Source organism: Chelonia mydas, chromosome 2 (assembly GCF_015237465.2).
Source record: "Chelonia mydas isolate rCheMyd1 chromosome 2, rCheMyd1.pri.v2, whole genome shotgun sequence".
NCBI lineage: Eukaryota > Metazoa > Chordata > Testudines > Cheloniidae > Chelonia > Chelonia mydas.
In genome coordinates this window covers 166,966,737-166,986,206 of record NC_057850.1, presented here as the reverse complement: position 1 = coordinate 166,986,206, position 19,470 = coordinate 166,966,737, and the positions used below count along the sequence as shown (strand labels likewise).

Sequence of the window (19,470 nt, the reverse complement as noted above, 5' to 3'; positions counted from 1 at the left end):
GGGGTGGGGTAGGGGGAGGGACGACTTTAATCCAACTTTCTCACAACTTATTACAGAGTGAGTACTTGGTAAAAAAAGAAGAATCTTTCTTAATCCTTGGATCAATAGAGGTTACACATTTCACAAGTCAAATGAACAAAGTAATCAACTCCTCCAAATTACACTGCTTGATAGATCAAATAGTAACAGGAGACTTTTCATTGATCGTCACAGTGTGTTTCTGGTGAAGGTCTAACACCTGCCTTCTATTTGGGGCTGCTCACCATTCCCTTCACATGCTGCTCTGCTAAGCAGCATATGTAGCAATATAAAATATGTTCATCCCTTTGCCCAGTGACTTTCACTTCCCTTTCCAACTGAAACAACTTCCATTCTCCCTTTATTGTTTGAGGAGAAAGAGGAGGGCACATCCTAAAACAATAGTGTGCTGCAAAATTGGGACTTAAACTTTTGCTGGCATGTAGAACATTGTTGACTACAAATCCTTTATTGCCTCTACCTTGTTAGAAATGAGTTGAGTAGGTCAAGTTACAGGTTCTGGCTTGCAGCACCCTTCCCCTCTAGGTCATCAGCTCACATTGGACACAGTCTGGTATTGGTAATTGAGTTGTTAACATGTGATAGCAATTTTGGCAGGTGTGTATGAAGTGAGCTGGTGGTGTCACCTCAGATTAAAGATGGGAAAATCAAGTGTCGTTCAAAATTTTCCAAATCTTTTCAATTGCTTTTTTGCGTGAAAAGATTCCAAAAGCTAGCTACAGTTTGCAGGTCACCAAAAGGTATCTTAGCTGCACCAGGCCAAATTCTGATCTCAGTAATACCAATGTAACTGTGATTAAAACTTTGTCCCACTGTAGTTAGAACATAATTAGACTGTAGTTAGGTTTCCTTCTGATATATGTACTTACCATAAGATCATCTTCTTTAACTACACTACAGTTACAGTAAACACGTGTGTCTGAAAAGTAACTTCAGTTACATTACAGTGTATGAGACATTGTACATACCAAACAATTATGTTGTTGGAAGGACATCAGTTTTACAGATTTATGTCAGTAATTTGCTTCATAGTAGCTTTTATATACTGGTACTTTTTATATAAAAACTGCAAAAGTTAAGGTAATATGTGCAACACGAACTTTCATCTTTGAGTGTTTAATCTCATACTGTTCCTTAAATTATAGAATATCTATCTATATATTTTTTTTAAAATGTTAAAAAAAATATTAAGTTTGCTAAATCGAAAGTTAAGAAATGCCAAAATTAAGGTTGTCAGGGAAACCTTAATTCTGTCCCCTGGAGTATGTGCATTATGATGTAGTCTTTTACTACAAGACCATATATTAATTTTTCAATGGAACCCATCTGTTATATAGCTATTGAGTAGCTATTCAATATTTGGCTTTATCCTCTTAGTTCAGTGGGTGGCCTTATTTACAGCACATTATTCAACTCCTGTACTGAATACAGAATTATTAATTTCCTCATAGGATTCATCACTACAGGAAGTGTGTGCTTCACAAATATTAATGTATATTTGCAACACCCATGTGAGATGACAGGATGGTATTATCCTCTTTTTACAGATGCAGAATTGAGTCACAAAAAGATAGAGGTCAAAAGTTTCCAATAACTTTGGGTGTCTGATTTAAGAATCCTAGGACCTGATTTTATGGAGTACTTAGTATTATTTAATATATTACTTAAATTTATCCTGCCTCTTCCCCACCTCGACTCTTTGTCCCAGAATCATTCTCCTTGACTACTCAGTCTAAGATATGTCTCCACTATGACCTAGGGTGTGACTTCCAGCTCATGTAGACATACTCGTGCTACCTGTCATCTGTGCTGGCATGCTAAAAACTGTAGTGTAGCCATGACAACACAGGGTAGGAGCAGCCAGCGGTGTGATTTTGGTGTGCTAGCTCAGATAAGAGGTTGCCTTAGTTTCCACTCCTGAAGCCTCTCATCTCGGTCCGTCTCCTTACCCAGCCAGTCCCACTCCATCCCACCCTAACTCCTATTCACAATTTTTCTTTCTCCATCTCACTCCTGTTGGTTTCACCAAGTTCCTTGTGCTAATCTACTCCTTGTCCTGCTCCCAGATCTGGCTCTTGTCCCCTTTACATTCAATTCAGGCATCCTCCTCCTCCATGCTGTCTGGACATCAGCAGAAGGGTCATTGAGATCGCAGGAGAGGCCGGCTTCCCGCTCTCATTTCTAGTGCCTGGCCCCTCCCTGCCCTCGAGCAGCAATTACAAGGAAGGTCCTGCTTCACCTCTGTATACCCGGCATAGTGAATGCTCACTTGCTCAGTTTGGATAGCACATGCACACTCTGGTCAGCACTAGGATCTGAGGGGATGGCATGTGAGCAGTGAGGATGGAATCTTCAGATATTTTAGCTGCTTCTCTAAGAATCCTCTCATAAGCATGTGCACACTTAATTTTTTCAAAGGCTTATAACTTGCTCAAATGTGGGCTGATTTTCATGGGAACGTCAAAAGGCGCGTCCCTGATAGAAAAGCCGCTCTCTGCCAAATTTTAAGTTCTTGTTCCAAAACAGGGGGATGCTATAGATTCTGAAAGAAAAGATCACCAGAGGGTTTTTTTTTAAGATTGCAAAAGAATACCCCGCCCCCCGCCTTGTTCTCAGAAATGGCTCCACTGTTGAAGCTGAAACTTTCCTAGAAAAAATCAGCCTGAGTCAGATACCTGCCATGGAAAAATTAAGCCTGACTAGCTGAAGTCTGGCAAAGTTATAAGCAACTGAAACAAGAGTCTTGTAAAAATGGGAAGTGTCAAGCTACTCTAGCCTATAGATAAAGGATCGGTATAAGTTAAAACAGTAATGCAATGAGCCTTCAAACCTCAAGACCTGTAAGAGAGTAGCTTAGCGAAAAGAATCAAGGCAGAAGGCCCCAAAAGCATTAGCAGTTAACTAGGAGTAACCCCAGATTATAAAATATCACAAGATAGAATGCTGTAATGACTAAACTGCTGACCGGTAACCACAGAAAGCTAGTGTCACGCTGTCTGGAGTAGTTCATGGCTGCGAGTGCCAGCCTCAGGGCAGACTGTCAAGAAGCAGGACAGAGACTCCAAACTGGTTCTGTGTTCTATAACTAGATTCTATCAACCCAATTACAAGTGTGAACTCCTAAAACAGTCTTACCATGGAGTCACAGAAAGTCTCCTGGACATTCCAGTCTATCCTGCCACCCAAGCAAGCTGGGCTTAGTGATATTTGGTTGCTATACACCCAAGATCACAAAAGATTCAGGTTGCTTCTAGTTCCAAGAGACCAGTTACTTACCTCAGGTCAATTTGTACCTTAGATCTCTGACCAAAGATAATGTGTGTAGCCAATCCTGTAATAAACTAACTAAAGATTTGTTAACTAAGAAGGAAATGAGAGTTATTACAAGGTTAAAGCAGGCAAGGACCCACAAATGAGTTACACTGTATAGTTTTAAAGGTGACAGAGTTGTAGTAATGTGTCAGCTCTGAATGTCTTTTAGGGTTAACCCCGGTCGATCCTGGGGATCTCTGCTTTTGTTTCATAGCTCCAGCCCTGTGACAGTCCAAACAGCAAAAAAGGAAGACAAATTTTCTTCTCAGCTATTTTTATTTTCTTCTTTCAGAATTCGGGCTGATGGGATGAGCCCTTTTTGCATGTAGTCTCTCCATTTAGTTTGGATAGTCTTCTTGATGAGCAGGAAGCAATCCCTCCTGACAGATTCACAGTTTCAGAGGAAACTTTTTTTACATTTATAAAGCAAAAACTTTATTATTACCTTATAGCATGTGATAAAGATATTGTAAGTGATATTAATGCATGCAGCAGCTTAAAAGCATTTCATAAATTCTGAACACTAAACACATTGTTATACGTTCAACACCCATCTTAACCATACTAACACATAGGTGAACCAGACAGGTGTTTAGCAATGAATTTGTCAGTACTCAGCTTAGGCCTAAAGCCTTGGCAAGAGCTGGCACCTGGTTTGCCAACATCACAGCTAGTTTATTCCAGTTTTGGGTATTTTAAAGGTAGGAACATCAGCAGATGTCTGTCCACAAGAATACCATTGTAACTAATTAAAAGGTACAGTGACTAGAGTGAAATCCCTGCAAGCTGCATGGACAGTTTTCAAAGACACCGTAATAGAGGCTCAACTTAAATGTATACCCCAAATTAAAAAACACAGTAAAAGAACTAAAAAAAAGCCACCATGGCTTAACAACCATGTAAAAGAAGCAGTGAGAGATAAAAAGGCATCTTTTAAAAAGTGGAAGTCAAATCCTAGTGAGGTAAATAGAAAGGAGCATAAACACTGCCAAATTAAATGTAAAAATGTAATAAGAAAAGCCAAAAAGGAGTTTGAAGAACAGATAGCCAAAAACTCGAAAGGTAATAACAAATGTTTTTTAAGTACATCAGAAGCAGGAAGCCTGTTAAACAACCAGTGGGGCCCCTGGACGATCAAGATACAAAAGGAGCACTTAAAGACAATAGAGTCATCGTGGAGAAACTAAATGAATTCTTTGCTTCAGTCTTCACGGCTGAGGATGTTAGGGAGATTCCCAAACCTGAGCTGTCTTTTGTAGGTGACAAATTTGAGGAATTGTCACAGATTGAAGTGTCACTAGAGGAGGTTTTGGAATTAATTGAGAAACTTAACAGGAACACGTCACGGGGATCAGATGGCATTCATCCAAGAGTTCTGAAGGAACTCAAATGTGAAATTGCGGAACTATTAACTATAGTTTGTACCTGTCCTTTAAATCAGAGACTGTACCCAATGACTGGAAGATAGCTAATGTAACACCAATATTTAAGAAGGGCTCTAGAGGTGATCCTGGCAATTACAGACTGGTAAGTCTAACGTCAGTTCCGGTCAAATTAGTTGAAACAATAGTAAAGAATAAAATTGTCAGACACATAGGGTCTGAGGGGGTCAACAAACATGTGGACCAGGGGGATCCAGTGGACATAGTGTACTTAGATTTCCAGAAAGTCTTTGACAAGGTCCCTCACCAAAGGTTATGTAAATTAAGTTGTCATGGGATAAGAGGGAAGATCCTTTCATGGACTGAGAACTGGTTAAAAGACAGGGAACGAAGTGTAGGAATAAATGGTAAATTTTCAGAATGGAGAGGGGTGACTAGTGGTGTTCCCCAAGCGTCAGTCCTAGGACCAATCCTATTCAACTTATTCATAAATGATCTGGAGAAAGGGGTAAACAGTGAGGTGGCAAAGTTTGCAGATGATACTGAACTGCTCAAGATAGTTAAGACCAAAGCAGACTGTGAAGAACTTCAAAAAGATGTCACAAAACTAAGTGATTGGGCAACAAAATGGCAAATGAAATTTAATAGGGATAAGTGGAAAGTAATGCACATTGGAAAAAATAATCCCAACTATACATACAATACGATGGGGGGCTAATTTAGCTACAACTAATCAGGAGAAAGATCTTGGAGTCATCGTGGATAGTTCTCCGAAGACGTTCACGCAGTGTGCAGCGGCAGTCCAAAAAGCAAAGGGGATGTTAGGAATCATTAAAAAAGGAATAGAGAATAAGATAGAGAATATCTTATTGCCCTTATCTAAATCCATGGTATGCCCACATCTTGAATACTGCTTACAGATGTGGTCCCCTCATCTCAAAAAAGATATACTGGCATTAGAAAAGATTCAGAAAAGGGCAACTAAAATGATTAGGGGTTTGGAACGTTTGGAAAGGAATCTCCCATATGAGGAGAGATTAAAGAGGCTAGGACTTTTCAGCTTGGAAAAGAGGAGACTAAGGGGGGATATGATAGATGTATATAAAATCAGAGTGGTGTGGAGAAAGTGAATAAGGAAAAGTTATTTACTAGTTCCCATAATATAAGAACTAGGGGCCTCCAAATGAAATTAATGGGCAGCAGGTTTAAAACAAATAAAAGGAAGTTCTTCTTCACTCAGCGCACAGTCAACCACTGGGACTCCTTGCCTGAGGAGGTTGTGAATGCTAGGACTATAACAGGATTTAAAAGAGAACTGGATAAATTCATGGAGGTTAAGTCCATTAATGGCTATTAGCCAGGATGGGTAAGGAATGGTGTCCCTAGCCTCTGTTTGTCAAAGGGTGGAGATGGATGGCAGGAGAGAGATCACTAGATCATTACGTGTTAGGTTCACTCCCTCTAGGGCACCTGGCATTGGCCACTTTTGGTAGACAGGATACTGGGCTGGATGGACCTTTGGTCTGACCCAGTATGACCCATTTTTATGTGTTATATATGCTAATAAGCTTGATGTACGTGGATGAGTAACCTATGGGAAAAGGGCACCGCAATATGAAGAAATAAAAATAAAGAAAAGGGGATGAAACCCCGACTTAATATGCATTAGGCATAATGGTGTCAGTATAACACATTATAAAAACTGAATCCCAGGCTGGGTGCCTTGGTTGATGTACCTATTGGGAGACATCCGGATGATGGCCACTGGCGATGGTGATGAGGAAGATGATGTTGACAAAGAAGATTATGACTAATGTTTCAAGTTGTTGTGCAAGGGATGGTGTGAGTATATGAATGTGTAGATGCACATTCTGTAATATCTCTAACTACCTTGGTGGGTTGCAGTGTTTGTAACTTTGCTAACTGTATTATTACAAATATCAATTTTTTTTCTTAAGTGTGAGTGTTTGCAATCGTGTTCATCAGGGTTTGTAGTTGAACAGTAATTTTAGTAATACTGTGCCTGATCTTGCGACAAGAACCTATCAAACCTCAGAGTGTTAACTGAGAATTCTTAAATAATCAATATAATTAATAGATAACCCATAGATCAACTAGGTGGCACTATTACCCCAACTTATATATATATATATATATATATAAATAAATTGGGGTAATATATATATAATCAAAATATATATTTACAATCTAAATAATGTGTAATACCTTGTAGTACCTTGTGCTATTGTGCACTTCAGAAATAATTCATTGTAGGGATATTATGGGGAAAATCTAATTGTTGTTCCTCTCTATATTATACTCCTCTATGGATAAAATGATTGTTTCTCCAGAGAGTTCAATCCTAAACATTAGATATATGCTAAATACAATTTAAAAAATTAAAAAGGAAAAGAAATAATAGAAACCAATCAGATTTCATTTGCTGTGAAACCTCTGTATACTTTTACACTCTGTGATTTAAAGACTGCAACTGGTTTAAAAGGCATCTATTTAGTACTGTTTATGCCCCTCACACCCTGTCTACGGTGGGTCAGGAAGCTAGTGGTCAGAGTACCTTCACATGGACACCTTTTTATCATTGTGTGCCATCAGCTTCAGATGTACCAACCTGGAAAGGGATATTGGCATTGATTGACTGGAGGGGCTAATCTACTAGATCCAGAAATAAATGTACCTAGTCACTCAAAACCAGTGCAAAGGGGAAATAAAGGGGGTATATTCTGTTTTGTCCTGCCTTATTCATTTTTCTGTGAAAAGTCTAGTAAATCTGATTGTGTGTGTGAGTATGAATAAATATTACCATAGATGCTTTTAATAATTACTTTAAATTCCACGTTATACTATGCATGTAAATGAGCACTAAACTAACCCCCTGGTCATGATGGTATTTATCTATAACACCCTTTGAAAATTTCAAGCCATTGTGATGCTTTTAGGTTTCAACCCAGACCTGGAAGGGGTTGTGTCAACACCTACCCTTTAACTCTAGGTGCAAGTTCCTTTTTGCAAGGTGACCCCAGCAGTCCCCCAGTCCCGAATTTCCCCCAAACCATTTGTCCTATAGTGTCCAGCCCTCTCACTGAACACTTACAGAAATTAAGTTCCCTCAAAGAGACAGTACCCAGTAGTTTATTACCTTAAGTGGGGTTAACAAACACTATATTTTAAACAAGCTCTGCAGTGGTTTGTGGTGAAAGTAAAACAAGTTTATTAAACAAAAATTCATAGGATTAAGTGATACCAAGGTTAAGGAATAAAGATAGAAAGGATCACAAGCAAATAAAAGTAAAAAAGTATGCTTCTAAAAAGACAAAAACTTTATTTCAGCAAGTTACAGTCTTTTCATAAGCAGGTTTTTCACCTATACTCAGAGAACCCCCTTGGTTGAAGGATCCATTTTTCTGTGATTTCATGAGCTCTGGACCCTTTAGTACCTCAAAGTGATAGAAGCCAAAATGGCTCTTTTTCTTTGCTTATTTCTTCCTGAAGTTCTTTGACCCTGCTTCAGGAGAAAGGAAGGCTTTCTGGGCATGCAGTCGTCTTTCCCCACTTGCTTTCCTTTGTCTTTGATTACACCTTGCTTAATTTACATCAGACACACACTCAAGCAGGCAGAATCACATTCTTTGTCAGGCATGGCTTAGACACTGCTTGCCAAGTACATTTTAAGAACATATTCCCAGTACATATAAAGTCCTTTATGGGTTTACCATACCTATATCAAGCAAGAATATTAATGATCAGTGAGTTATTAGTTTTCTGATGGTATATCACATGCCACCTTTTCAGTATTATGACAACTGCGTGCCTGCCACTGTTCCCTCTAAGTTGTGTGCGTGTGCACGTGCACGCAGATCCTAAACCCCACGCACACGGCGAAACACCACACACACAAACATTTGCACAGAAACACAACAATTTGAACAGAATAATTTTTTTTGTGCACACAGCCTGTCAAAAATTAGAGGGAACATTGGTGCTGGTGCTGCGGTGCTCTTAGGATCACAGCCATGTACACACAGTTCACTATATCGCTACAATACTAGATAACTACAGCTAATATAGTATCAACAGGCACCCATAGCTTGTGTGCAATGAAGGAATCATCACCTCAGCAATTTAGATACAGAAAGTGAAGCATGTGCTGAAAAAGGCCAAGTCTTTGTGACTTTGACTTCCACCACTGGTTGGTCTCAGTGGCTTTTCAAAGGCCTCCTTTCTCCAAACTAAAGGCTCTCTCTGGTAGTTGCCCTGTGGTACTGCTGATGAAAGTTCTGGCTTTGATTCCCATGGAAAACCATCTTGCCTATATGTGCATGTGACCATAGTTCTTTGTGGTTGTGTTGGTGGGGTTTGTTTGCTTTATTTAATAAAGCCAGTTGATTGATCAGAAGGTAACCTAGGGGCTGCCAAGAAGGACTGAGGTGTAAATTTAATCCTACCAATGGAAAGACGTAATAGAAGTTATCACATGATAAACTAAATGGTTTTGCACTATCACATAGTACCTGCCAGATCCTGGCAATGTGTTTGGACCAAATCCTTGGAGTCATTTTAAATCTTTGCAGATTTTTTCTGCATAGTAATCTCACATTTGAGTATAAATATAATTATTCTCTGCTTTTTTCCAATGTAATACTTACAATTATTGATATAATTTTGCAAAAACCCCATTACTTTCTCAGTGTAGCACATTACGCCACAATCTCAATGTCTTTTATAACCCTGTGTGTAACTAACTGCTATTTTCCCCTCTAATATTTTGTGCTTTAGTAGAGTAAGAACTTGCCTTAATGCCTTGACACTCGCTTTTATCTATGCACCATTGTCCTTGTTTATTAAGAACAGTTCAACACAGTCTAGTGACTGAAAAGAATATTGCTAATAATATTACTATCAAGTTAATTCATAGCCCCATAAAGAGCGATAATACATTTTTCAAGCATCAGTTAATGTACTCTATGACATCCTGTACACCCAGCAAATCTAAATCAGAGCCATTTCTGCAATACCTTTCCTTTTTAACTACTGCTGATGGATATTCTTTGAGGTCTGCGCATTTCAGTGAAATGCTGGACTGGCAAGGAAGGAAATTAGAGATGCATGCTATTATTCCCTCCCAATTAATTTGTATCATCTTTTTTCATTTGAAATAGCATTTAAAGGGTATAAGGAATCAACAGATTGTCACTGATTTGCGTCAACTGACTCTGACAAAGGACGTCATGGAAAATTGGTCAACCCTAAACAATTAAAGTTTGACACATACTAATAAGTTTTAATTAAGGAATTATAAAGATAGTCTCATTTGTAGGGTATCTCTTTACATCATATAACTACATCATAAAAAGGTTATAGTATCAATGTGAAACAGCTTGAAAGAAATTGAGTTTCCCTGTGGCATATATAAAAGAGGTGACAGGTTTTTTTTTAGGTCTCATAATATTTCTTTTGTATTTGTTTTAATTGTGTTAGTGTTATGTTGTTCTCTGCTTATATGCAGCAACTAGCATCTTTTCAATGTCTTCACTTCAAAAGCAGTCTGGATTAAGATGTCTGATTGTCTCTCTTGTTTCAACTCAACAGGGGCTGGAGGCTGGTCTCCATCAGATAGTGACCATTATCAGTGGCTGCAGGTGGATTTTGGGAGCAGGAAACAAATCAGCGCTATTGCAACGCAAGGCAGATACAGCAGCTCCGACTGGGTGACTCAATACCGGATGCTCTATAGTGATACAGGGAGAAACTGGAAGCCATATCACCAGGATGGAAACATTTGGGTAAGTCACTGGCCTAAAACTCAAGCACTAGGTCATGCAGTGCACTCCTTTGAATAGACTGACTCGTCCTTGGAAAATATATATCCTCTATTGTGTATGTATGAAAAGAGCATACAATTTTATCCAAAATATAATAGTCTAGCATTAGGATTGTTGATTGTTAGGAATTCCATTCCTAGATCAAGAAAATCAATGTAGACTTATGGCAACTCTCAGAAGCCGATGAGCAATAATGTACAACTAGTGTTCAATACTGATAATTTCTTCCCTGCTCTTTCCATTCTCCTCTATTTTATTCCCTGTATGTGGGACTCACAAATGGACACACTAAGAATCTCTTCTCCCCACTGCACTGATTTTCATTAAAATTGTCAAGAGGCTTTTTGGGCATGGGATCTCAACCTGGGGGGTCATGATCTCTAGAACCAGGACTCAGAGAGGTCACAACAATGCTCTCTTTCTTTGTGGCAAGATGGAAGGGGGAATAAAGATGGGTGGGGGGTGATTCCCAAATCTGTGTGTGTTGCAACATGAATTCACAGTATGGAAAAGGTTGAGAACTATTGTTCTAGAAGAAGTATGTTTGCCCTCCTGAAAAACATAAAATAAAAATCTTTCCCAGATATCTTACACGCTTAGATAACAACATTTTTATAGTTACTTTGATGTTTGTAATTCTCATCCTTCAGTATATTTATTGTATTAAATACCTGGGGAAATATTGGCTATATATTTGGTTATATAAGGCAACTGGAAAATCACTGAAGACAGTGATAGCAATTCAGGTTTTGTACCTCTGCATTAAATGGATCCTATTCTTATCTTCACCCAACACATGAATTTTGGAGAATAAGTCAGATTTTTTTTTTATTAAGCCATTGGGCAGACACATGTGGCCAGATCCCCAGCTGATGTAAATTAGTGAACCTGCATTGAAGACAACGGAGCTATGCAGATTCATGCCAGCTATGGACATGTCCCACTGTGAGTGGAAGGTCAGGAGTCGTACAGGTTTCAGTTGTTGAGGTGGCAACAGGGCCCACAAAATGGAGTGTTGCCATATTCCTAGATTTTGGAATAGTTGATTAATTTTCTCCTGGAACTGGAAGCTGATTCCTAGACATTCTTGGGAAATCCTGGATCAGTGTCAGCCTCAGGTGAGAACAGAGTCTATTGTATTGAATGTAATGGGTTAGAAATTAGGATGTGAAAAATAGTGGCATTCACAGTTTCTCTGCGGGAGAACACAAAACCTTAGAGTTACGAACTGACTACTGTAAGAATAGAAAAAGAATGTATTGCCTTAGACCTTTTGTATTCCATGTCAGTACAGCAGGGTTTGTTACTGCAGGCAGTAATGCAACTTCTGTTTTGGCCTTTCACCTGTCACACAGCAGCAATTAATTTACTCCTTCTTCTGAAAAGTTTAACCCAGTGTTTTACCTGCAAAAAAACAAAGCTGTTGCTTATCCTCCTCTTCCTAAAGGTAGCCATAGGAGAGGCTTCTTCCTTTTAAAATATATATGTGGAAGGCACAATGAAGAATTGGGAATCCAAATTAATTAATAGGTATTGTGTCTAGCAAAAGAGGTACTGGCCTTTGTTATCGGCAAGAAGATTTAATACTGTGCTATTTTATGATAAAGCTCAGAATAAAAGAGTTCTTTTACTGAAGTCATTTTAAATTTTTTTTTATTGAAAATGAACTTCACCAAATATACAGAGTAAGAGGAAGGATTTAAAAGGAATTCATTTCACATGTATGTTACATAAAGGTTGTCATATTTGTACCATATTGATGTATTGAAAAACCTAAGATATAATATGAAGTGGAAAAAAATTAAAAAGGAAGGGAAAAAAAGTTAGGAAAGAAGAGGAAGTGCCATGTGTGAATTCTAGACTTTGCCATGTGCTCTTTAAGGAATAAGGTGCTTCTTGCAAACACTTATGAATGTAACTTGCCATGTGGGAGCAGTCTCACTGAACTCAACAGGACTGTTCATATATGGAAAGTCATTTAAAAGTAGCAGTGTTTGCAGGGTTGAGACCTAAGAGAGTATTTCTTGGGGTTCAAACTCCGTCTTTGAAATTCCCCTCAGGAGCACAAGGAAAGGGGGCAGAGCAGTTGCAGCTATTTGACTGAAGGGTATATAAAACAGAACAGTTTCACTGATGGCTGACATGCTGCTTGAAGAAGGAAAAACTGCTCTCCATACCTTGAAGGGGAAAGCTTCAAACCTTTAGCTGGTTTATTTTAAGCTTTGAATGTTTGTTTGCCCAAGTTGCTGAGGGTTTTGGGGAAGGTCCTTTACTCGCATTAAATACCAACTCTCTGCCTGAAAGATCCCCCCCCCCCACTTTCCTTTGTTACAAACAAGACTGCTCTGTGATTTTGTGGGGAGGATTGTGGATCTCTTAACGTCCATGTTCACCTTGGCTATCACCTGCAAAAATTTAGAATCATAGATGTGACTTATTCACCACACAATGCCTAATTAACAAAAGTGGATTCCTATCTTCTTGAGGTGGAAACCACAAGAGCAGTTCAACAACTCAGACCTTCTAGACAGAACATTTTATCTTTATATCCATTTATCTAGTTGGTTTCCCCAATATATAGTATAACCAATCCCTTGGGAACACTGATGGCCTGCATTTTCTTTCTTTTCCCTGGACAAAGGCATTAGAGAAAAAAACAAAACAAGGAATCCTTTCTCTCTCCCTTTCTTTTGAAGAGCACATCAGAACAACTAGCATTGAGGCTTAGAATCCAATCTGGGATTTTGGCTATTATAATCGCTTTCATGTAATAGAAGTTTCCATATCTGGAAAGGACAGCCCTTTCTTTTATCCATTCTTGAGGACGCTGTCCCTGCCCTATCTCTGATTCAAAAAACAAAAACAAAACAGCTTTGGGGGATATAAACAGAAACCACTGTAAGTCCCAACATGTGAGCCTTCTTTGAATAGTTTAAATGGCTAATTTTGAGTTGTCTCTGCCACACAACGTGCTGACTTTATTTTTAATTGGAAATTCACTCAGTATTTACTGCTGCAGTATCTCTCCTTCTTCACTCTATAGACCATTAAGAAGGAGTAGAGGACAGGTGCAAGGGGTCAGACAGTGGCAGTGGGTTCTTAGGGAGCCATGGTGCCAGGGAGGAGTGGGAGTCAGTATAGGGAGCATCATGAAGACAGGGACTCTGTATGGTGGCGCACCAGATTCTTAATCATGTAAATTGATTTTTACCAGCTGAGGATCTGGCTTTGAAAGTTTAAACTCACAGGGTCAAATTCTAGTCAATTACATGCTTGCAGCTCCATTTGAAATCCCTTTAAGAAGAATTTAGAACCCAGAGAGCTTTCCACTGGGTTTTCACTGTCCAATGCTTTTATTCACCTGAGAGTGGCAGCATATGACCTTTAGTTAAGACCCAACTTCCTTTTACGTACACCTAAATGATGATGATCTTTGACAACAGTAAATCTGAAAATAAAGGAAAAAAACAGGGGGACTGTCACATTCTGGGGTTTAATTCAGACCAGCCAGAGGTCATGCCACCACTTGTATTATAACCCTGAATGCCCCCAAAATGCTTCTGCTACTTGTGGCTTCCTGCCTGGGGGAGGGGACACAACCAGCAGCCAGCATGCACTTCATGTTCTGTATAAGGTACAGTTCTGATTCAATCACTTTGTATCCAACAGCGTGCCAGCAATGATTACAGACACACTCTTGTCTTTACCAGACTTGGTTAATGTTAGCAGATGATCTCAATGCATCCACAGTCCCAAACCCTGTGCTCTGCAACATCCACCTCTCTCCTGCAATATTTAGAGGAATAATAAGGTATGTTTTCTCCTTTAAAGAGACAAAACCCAGCAGCTGGAGTTAACATTCACTTTAAATTAAACTCAGTGTTTGGTTAGATTAAAAAAGTTAAATAAATTTATTAAGAAAGGAAGATAAAGTTTAAGTATATGAGATAAAGTTAGAAATAGTTACAAGCAAATAGAGTGAAAACATGCATCCAAAAGTCTAAAACTTAATCTAGCAAGATACATGCTTTGTTCAAGATTTTTTTTCTCACCAGTCTTCCTTCTTTCCAGCCATGGCTGACTTCCTCTCTGTCTAGACCTTCCACAGAAGTACAAGGTGCTGGCTTCCCTTGTCTTTGCCTAAGTAGGTTTCTTACCTGTGTTCAGTTCCCAGAGACTTCAACCCCCATTGGTTGAAGGACCCACCTTTCTCAGCTTGCAAGAGCTCTGACCCCTTGTGTCTGTCTAGTGATAGATGCCAAAGATGGCTTATATCTTCCAACATCCAATTACCTTGTTTCAAGAAGCAGGATGACTTTATCTATTCTTCCCTTCCTACGGACTACCAATCCCTCTGATGATTTCTATGTAAGTGGGACTTCCATTGGTTTTAGTCACACCTTATCTAATTTCTTTGGAGACAAGTAGATAGCTGTCTTCCTTCCTACCTGGATAAAACCTGTTCCTCCCTTTGTTTGGTCACAGACTGTAAATTATAATATCAATGAGTATCCTTAATTCCTTATATAGTTTAATACCTACAGTTCACAATGATATTAGTCACCAGTGTCTCATAGGCTTTCATAAAACACTTCACTTGTACTTTTATAAAACAGTAATATTGTTACAATCCGTTGATTCAATTGCTTATCATTTGAGGTTCAGATCCTCTGTCTTTATAGTCCTGATAAAGTTTCTCCTCATTCCCTGCTTGATAGTTTTGTTTACCTAATATGTACATTGACCTTCATTGTTTTTGCCTGTCAACCAGACTAGTCAAAGAAGCAAACACATTCCTTTGTCTGGGGCAGACCTTTTTACCAATTTCCCCATACATGCCTACTTTAAACACACCTTAGCCATGATTCCAGCATATGTCCATAACTCTTAATATAAACCACGTATGCACATCATGCAAGAATGTTAATGGTTAGTGAGTTATTAATTGTCCAATTATATATTACAAAATGTCTTTTACTTAGATACAGATTATAGCAATGGTGTGTTAGGTGTAGTGAGTATGTCAGGCCTGACAAAAGTTGCTGACACAGAGGAGTGAACCACAAATGGGCCTCTGTGTCATAGGGACAAAGGAAAATTGAAATGTAGAGTTCAGCAATATTCAACAATATAAAGCAATTATAATATCAAATGATACAGCCAGGGGACAAAATATGGAGGATAAAAAGAAATAAAAAAGAAAAGCTGGTTAGGGGAGATAGAGTAAAAAGGAAATAATTCCAACAAAGACCTCGGTAAGAACAAACCACAATAATCTGCATAAAATGTTGAAATGATCCCCTTTTGTATGCATTAGTCAGGGGAAAAAGAAGTTCTATAATTACCTGCTAGGTAAGAGACAAATCAAAAGTCTCTCACTAAGACTGTGATGAGGAAAGTGCTTTCAAGGTGAATTTAGAGTAAGTTTCCCATTTCTGCTAAATAGATTTTCTGACCCAACCCCTCTCGGGCTTTGGGATATTTTCAGTTCCCATGAATTTTAATAAGATGAGTGAATGGGCCTTTTTTCCATAAAAATACCTAGCACCGAGTGAATTCTGATCACCTTTCCTAACTATACTCTTGTATTTTGAGTTTCTAATTTTAAAAGTTCAGGAGGTTTCCCCACATACGTCAATCTGTTGGGGCATTTCATATTAGTATAATGTATAGGTATCAATAGAGATGTATATCTATATAAACTATATCCAGCTATCTGTCTGCAAAATACATATCAGATGTGTTTCTGTGTTTGATATTGTTCCTCTCCCCTAACCCCAATATAGATGCTATAAGTGGGTCATATTCATCTTGCTGAATATAATGCAAACATGTCCTACACTGTATAGTGCTGGGGTAAAAGAGAATGCTCAGAACTTTTGAATATGCTCCAGTGCAGAACTTATAAATATACTGCAGTGCAGTGGAGTGGGAATAGAAGATGTCTAGATTCAGGCCCATCCTAGAAAAAATTGGAAGAATCTAGCTATTTTTATTCCATGCATTTGGAGGGTGCTTATATTTAATTAGTCATTATGATTGTTGTTGTTTTTAATTTGACTATGCTAGCATAAGTCCTGATCAGCTGTCGTCTTCTCGTTTTCTTATTCTTGAGGATCATGAGTACAAGGAAGTAGCTTCTGAAATAAGTTTGAGTTACAGGTTGTTAGGAAAGTTAGAGTCGAGACATCTGATACACAAGCTGAGAGTCATATTCTGTTCAATCCTGACATCTGTATGACGCCATTGATATTCAGAGAAAGCAGATTTTGGTCCCTTAGAGTGAATAAAGCCCTGGACTAAGTGATTGTTACATCCATAGAATGGATGTTGATTCTGTTTATGCCAGAGCTAAATTTGACACATTATGTCCAAAGGTTTTTACCAGTGTTTACTCCCTACTAATGATATAGCATAAGACTTGGGAATCTCACCCGCTGATGGAAAGAAAAGGGATGTTTTCATCCAAGATATAATATGTTTTAATTGAGCACAAAAGTTATACACAACATTTCTATTTTGGGCTTTCTAATTCACTCCTTATTCCCTTTCCAAAACCATTCATCTCAGTGAAGACTCTAGTTTCTCCAATTTCTTCCTGATTTTAAAAAAAAATACATTTCTCCTTTGCTGCTTGTTATGTCAAAATTACTACTTAAAAATGCAACCAAACCTCTGAGAAAATATGGGCAACAGGTTGATATGCACTTGTGTGCTGCAGGAGAGTCTGATCCTGCTTAGTATTGGAATAGTACAATCTCTGTATTGAGCAACTCTATCACAGAATGCTCCTGTAGAGACAAAGCAGCCATACTGACACCCAGCCATAGTCAGTGCTGATCTGAAACAGTGAAGATAGCTTTGGTAGGAAAAAGAGCTTCTGGTACTGTATCCTCTTGCAGTATTTGCTATGTCTGAGATGGTCAAGTTAAGCGCTCATTTCCTATTGAAAGTTCATGGGATTTGGGTGTGTCACTCCCTTGGGCTCCTTTGAAAATCCCAGCCTATGTAAATATCCTTAGGGGTTTTATAAAACTTACAGTAAATGATAAAGGAGAGCAAAATGCTCATCCCTCAACTACTGAGTAATACATTTAAAAGGTCCTATATGTCTCAGCAGTCAGACTACCCTAGTTTGCATATTTATTAACAAGTATATTCAGGCCCCCAACTCAGCTTTTATAGGGTACATGTGTTGTTGGCTTCACAATGAAGCTTTGCTCCTCTTTCATTTGACATTTGATGTCAGTTGGTGTGGAAGAAGTAGAAGCACCTGTGATTTAGGTCCTTTGAGCCCTAGATAACAGCTGTCTGAACACAAGTAACCGTATCTCTAATGGGAACAAGGTAGAGATCAGCTTGGAGTTCTACCCCGCCCTGGTGAAAATGGATGGGTGTCACCTGTCTTATTGACATCATCCCACCGTTCCTGGGCCAGAGTTCAGCTCCCCACTTTTCTTGCCCCACATCACAAGGGCTGCTCTAGACCTTGCTCCCTTCTTTTCTTAGGGTCCCTATTGCCCCAATCTCCCCTTCCCATTATGACCTTTTACTTTAGATAGGATGTTCTCTATTCAGTTCCCATAGCGAACCACCCTTTGGGTCTAAAACTTGAAAAGGGCTGAGCACCTATAACTTCCACTGAAGTCACTGTGGCTCAGCATCTTCTGCATGTTGCCAACCTACAGGTTGAGACCCCATGACAAGAAGAATATGGACACAGGAAAGGAATATTGCTTTTGCTCTAGTGAAACCAAACAATAATGTGGATATGATGTAACTGTCACTACCATTATGTCTTTACAAAATAGATAGTGTATTGACAGGACACTTTTATACTTCAAGCACTTGCCGCCTATGCATCTTTAAAACCCCCAAGGAGAGGAGCTGTGCTGAGAAGCAACAGTTTTGTGTTGTAAAGAAGAGAGATAGCATGCTCATTTTTGTGCAAGGGGGGAAAAAAGTTTTATGTAAATAAATTGAGTGAATGTTTAAAAGATATCCAGAAAAATACCAGCCGCGGACATCTTAAATTAAATGGCAAAATGTATTTAAGCCAAATGCTTCTAGAGTGTTTCCTGTTCATCACAGCAATATTTTGTTTTGGAGCAAAATAACAAAAGTTGCAATGGGTGCTTAAGAAGATTAAAAGGAACACTCAAGCTGTTAGATCAGATCAGAACAATGGTCCTGCTAGTTCAGTAAACCTAGCTAATAATGCAATGTATAGGTATAAGATTCATCATCTCATGCAAGCAACTACTGAGTGTGCTGACACAGGGTATTGTAATTAGTCTTTCAGTCTAGAAACCTTAAAATTCCATTTTTTTCTTCCCCAAAAGGGGGAATCTTTAGAGTCCCTGTTTAAAATAAATATAAGACTATTTAATAATACTTGCCTCTATAGAACAAGTGGAATTTTAAGGGCCTAGTAATATATATAATTGTGTTAAGTTGCATAAGAGATATACATTTACATTCTGGGAATGGGGCTGGTCTTTGTATGGGATGCTGATTATGGGACATTATGTTTCTGCTGCATAGTCTTCCTCTGCCTAACTATGAGAGCCAGGTAAATAACACTAGTGTGGTATCCTAGAGCAAATGATAAAGGATATTAATCTAGCACACACACAGAGAAGCACCTCTGTGCTGAGGGCCAACGCCAAGCCTATGCATCACTTGTGTTCCATACAAATCTTCAAAATAGAATTAAGTGTAAGTGAAGTGGTATACAGGCCTTGTGCATAGGCCTCTGCAAAGGGGCTAATTAGCCCATTGGGGCAGCGGAGGGAGATTTCAGCCAGAGCACATAAGAATGCATTGTTGTTCAGGCATTCCTTTCTTAGGGGTTCCTTTCAGACACTTGGTTCTTATCCTGAGGAATATGTGTCTGT

General features: G+C 38.8%; 1 protein-coding gene across 1 annotated transcript in view; it reads left to right on the top strand.

The window, feature by feature from the left end:
• Positions 1 to 19,470, top strand: part of CNTNAP2 (contactin associated protein 2) — a 1,647,636-nt gene that overhangs the window by 553,653 nt on the left and 1,074,513 nt on the right. Inside the window, exon 3 of the mRNA XM_037889980.2 lies at positions 10,341 to 10,534. Within this exon, the coding sequence (XP_037745908.1) occupies positions 10,341 to 10,534 (194 nt within the window). The remainder of the gene's footprint in view (positions 1 to 10,340; positions 10,535 to 19,470) is intronic.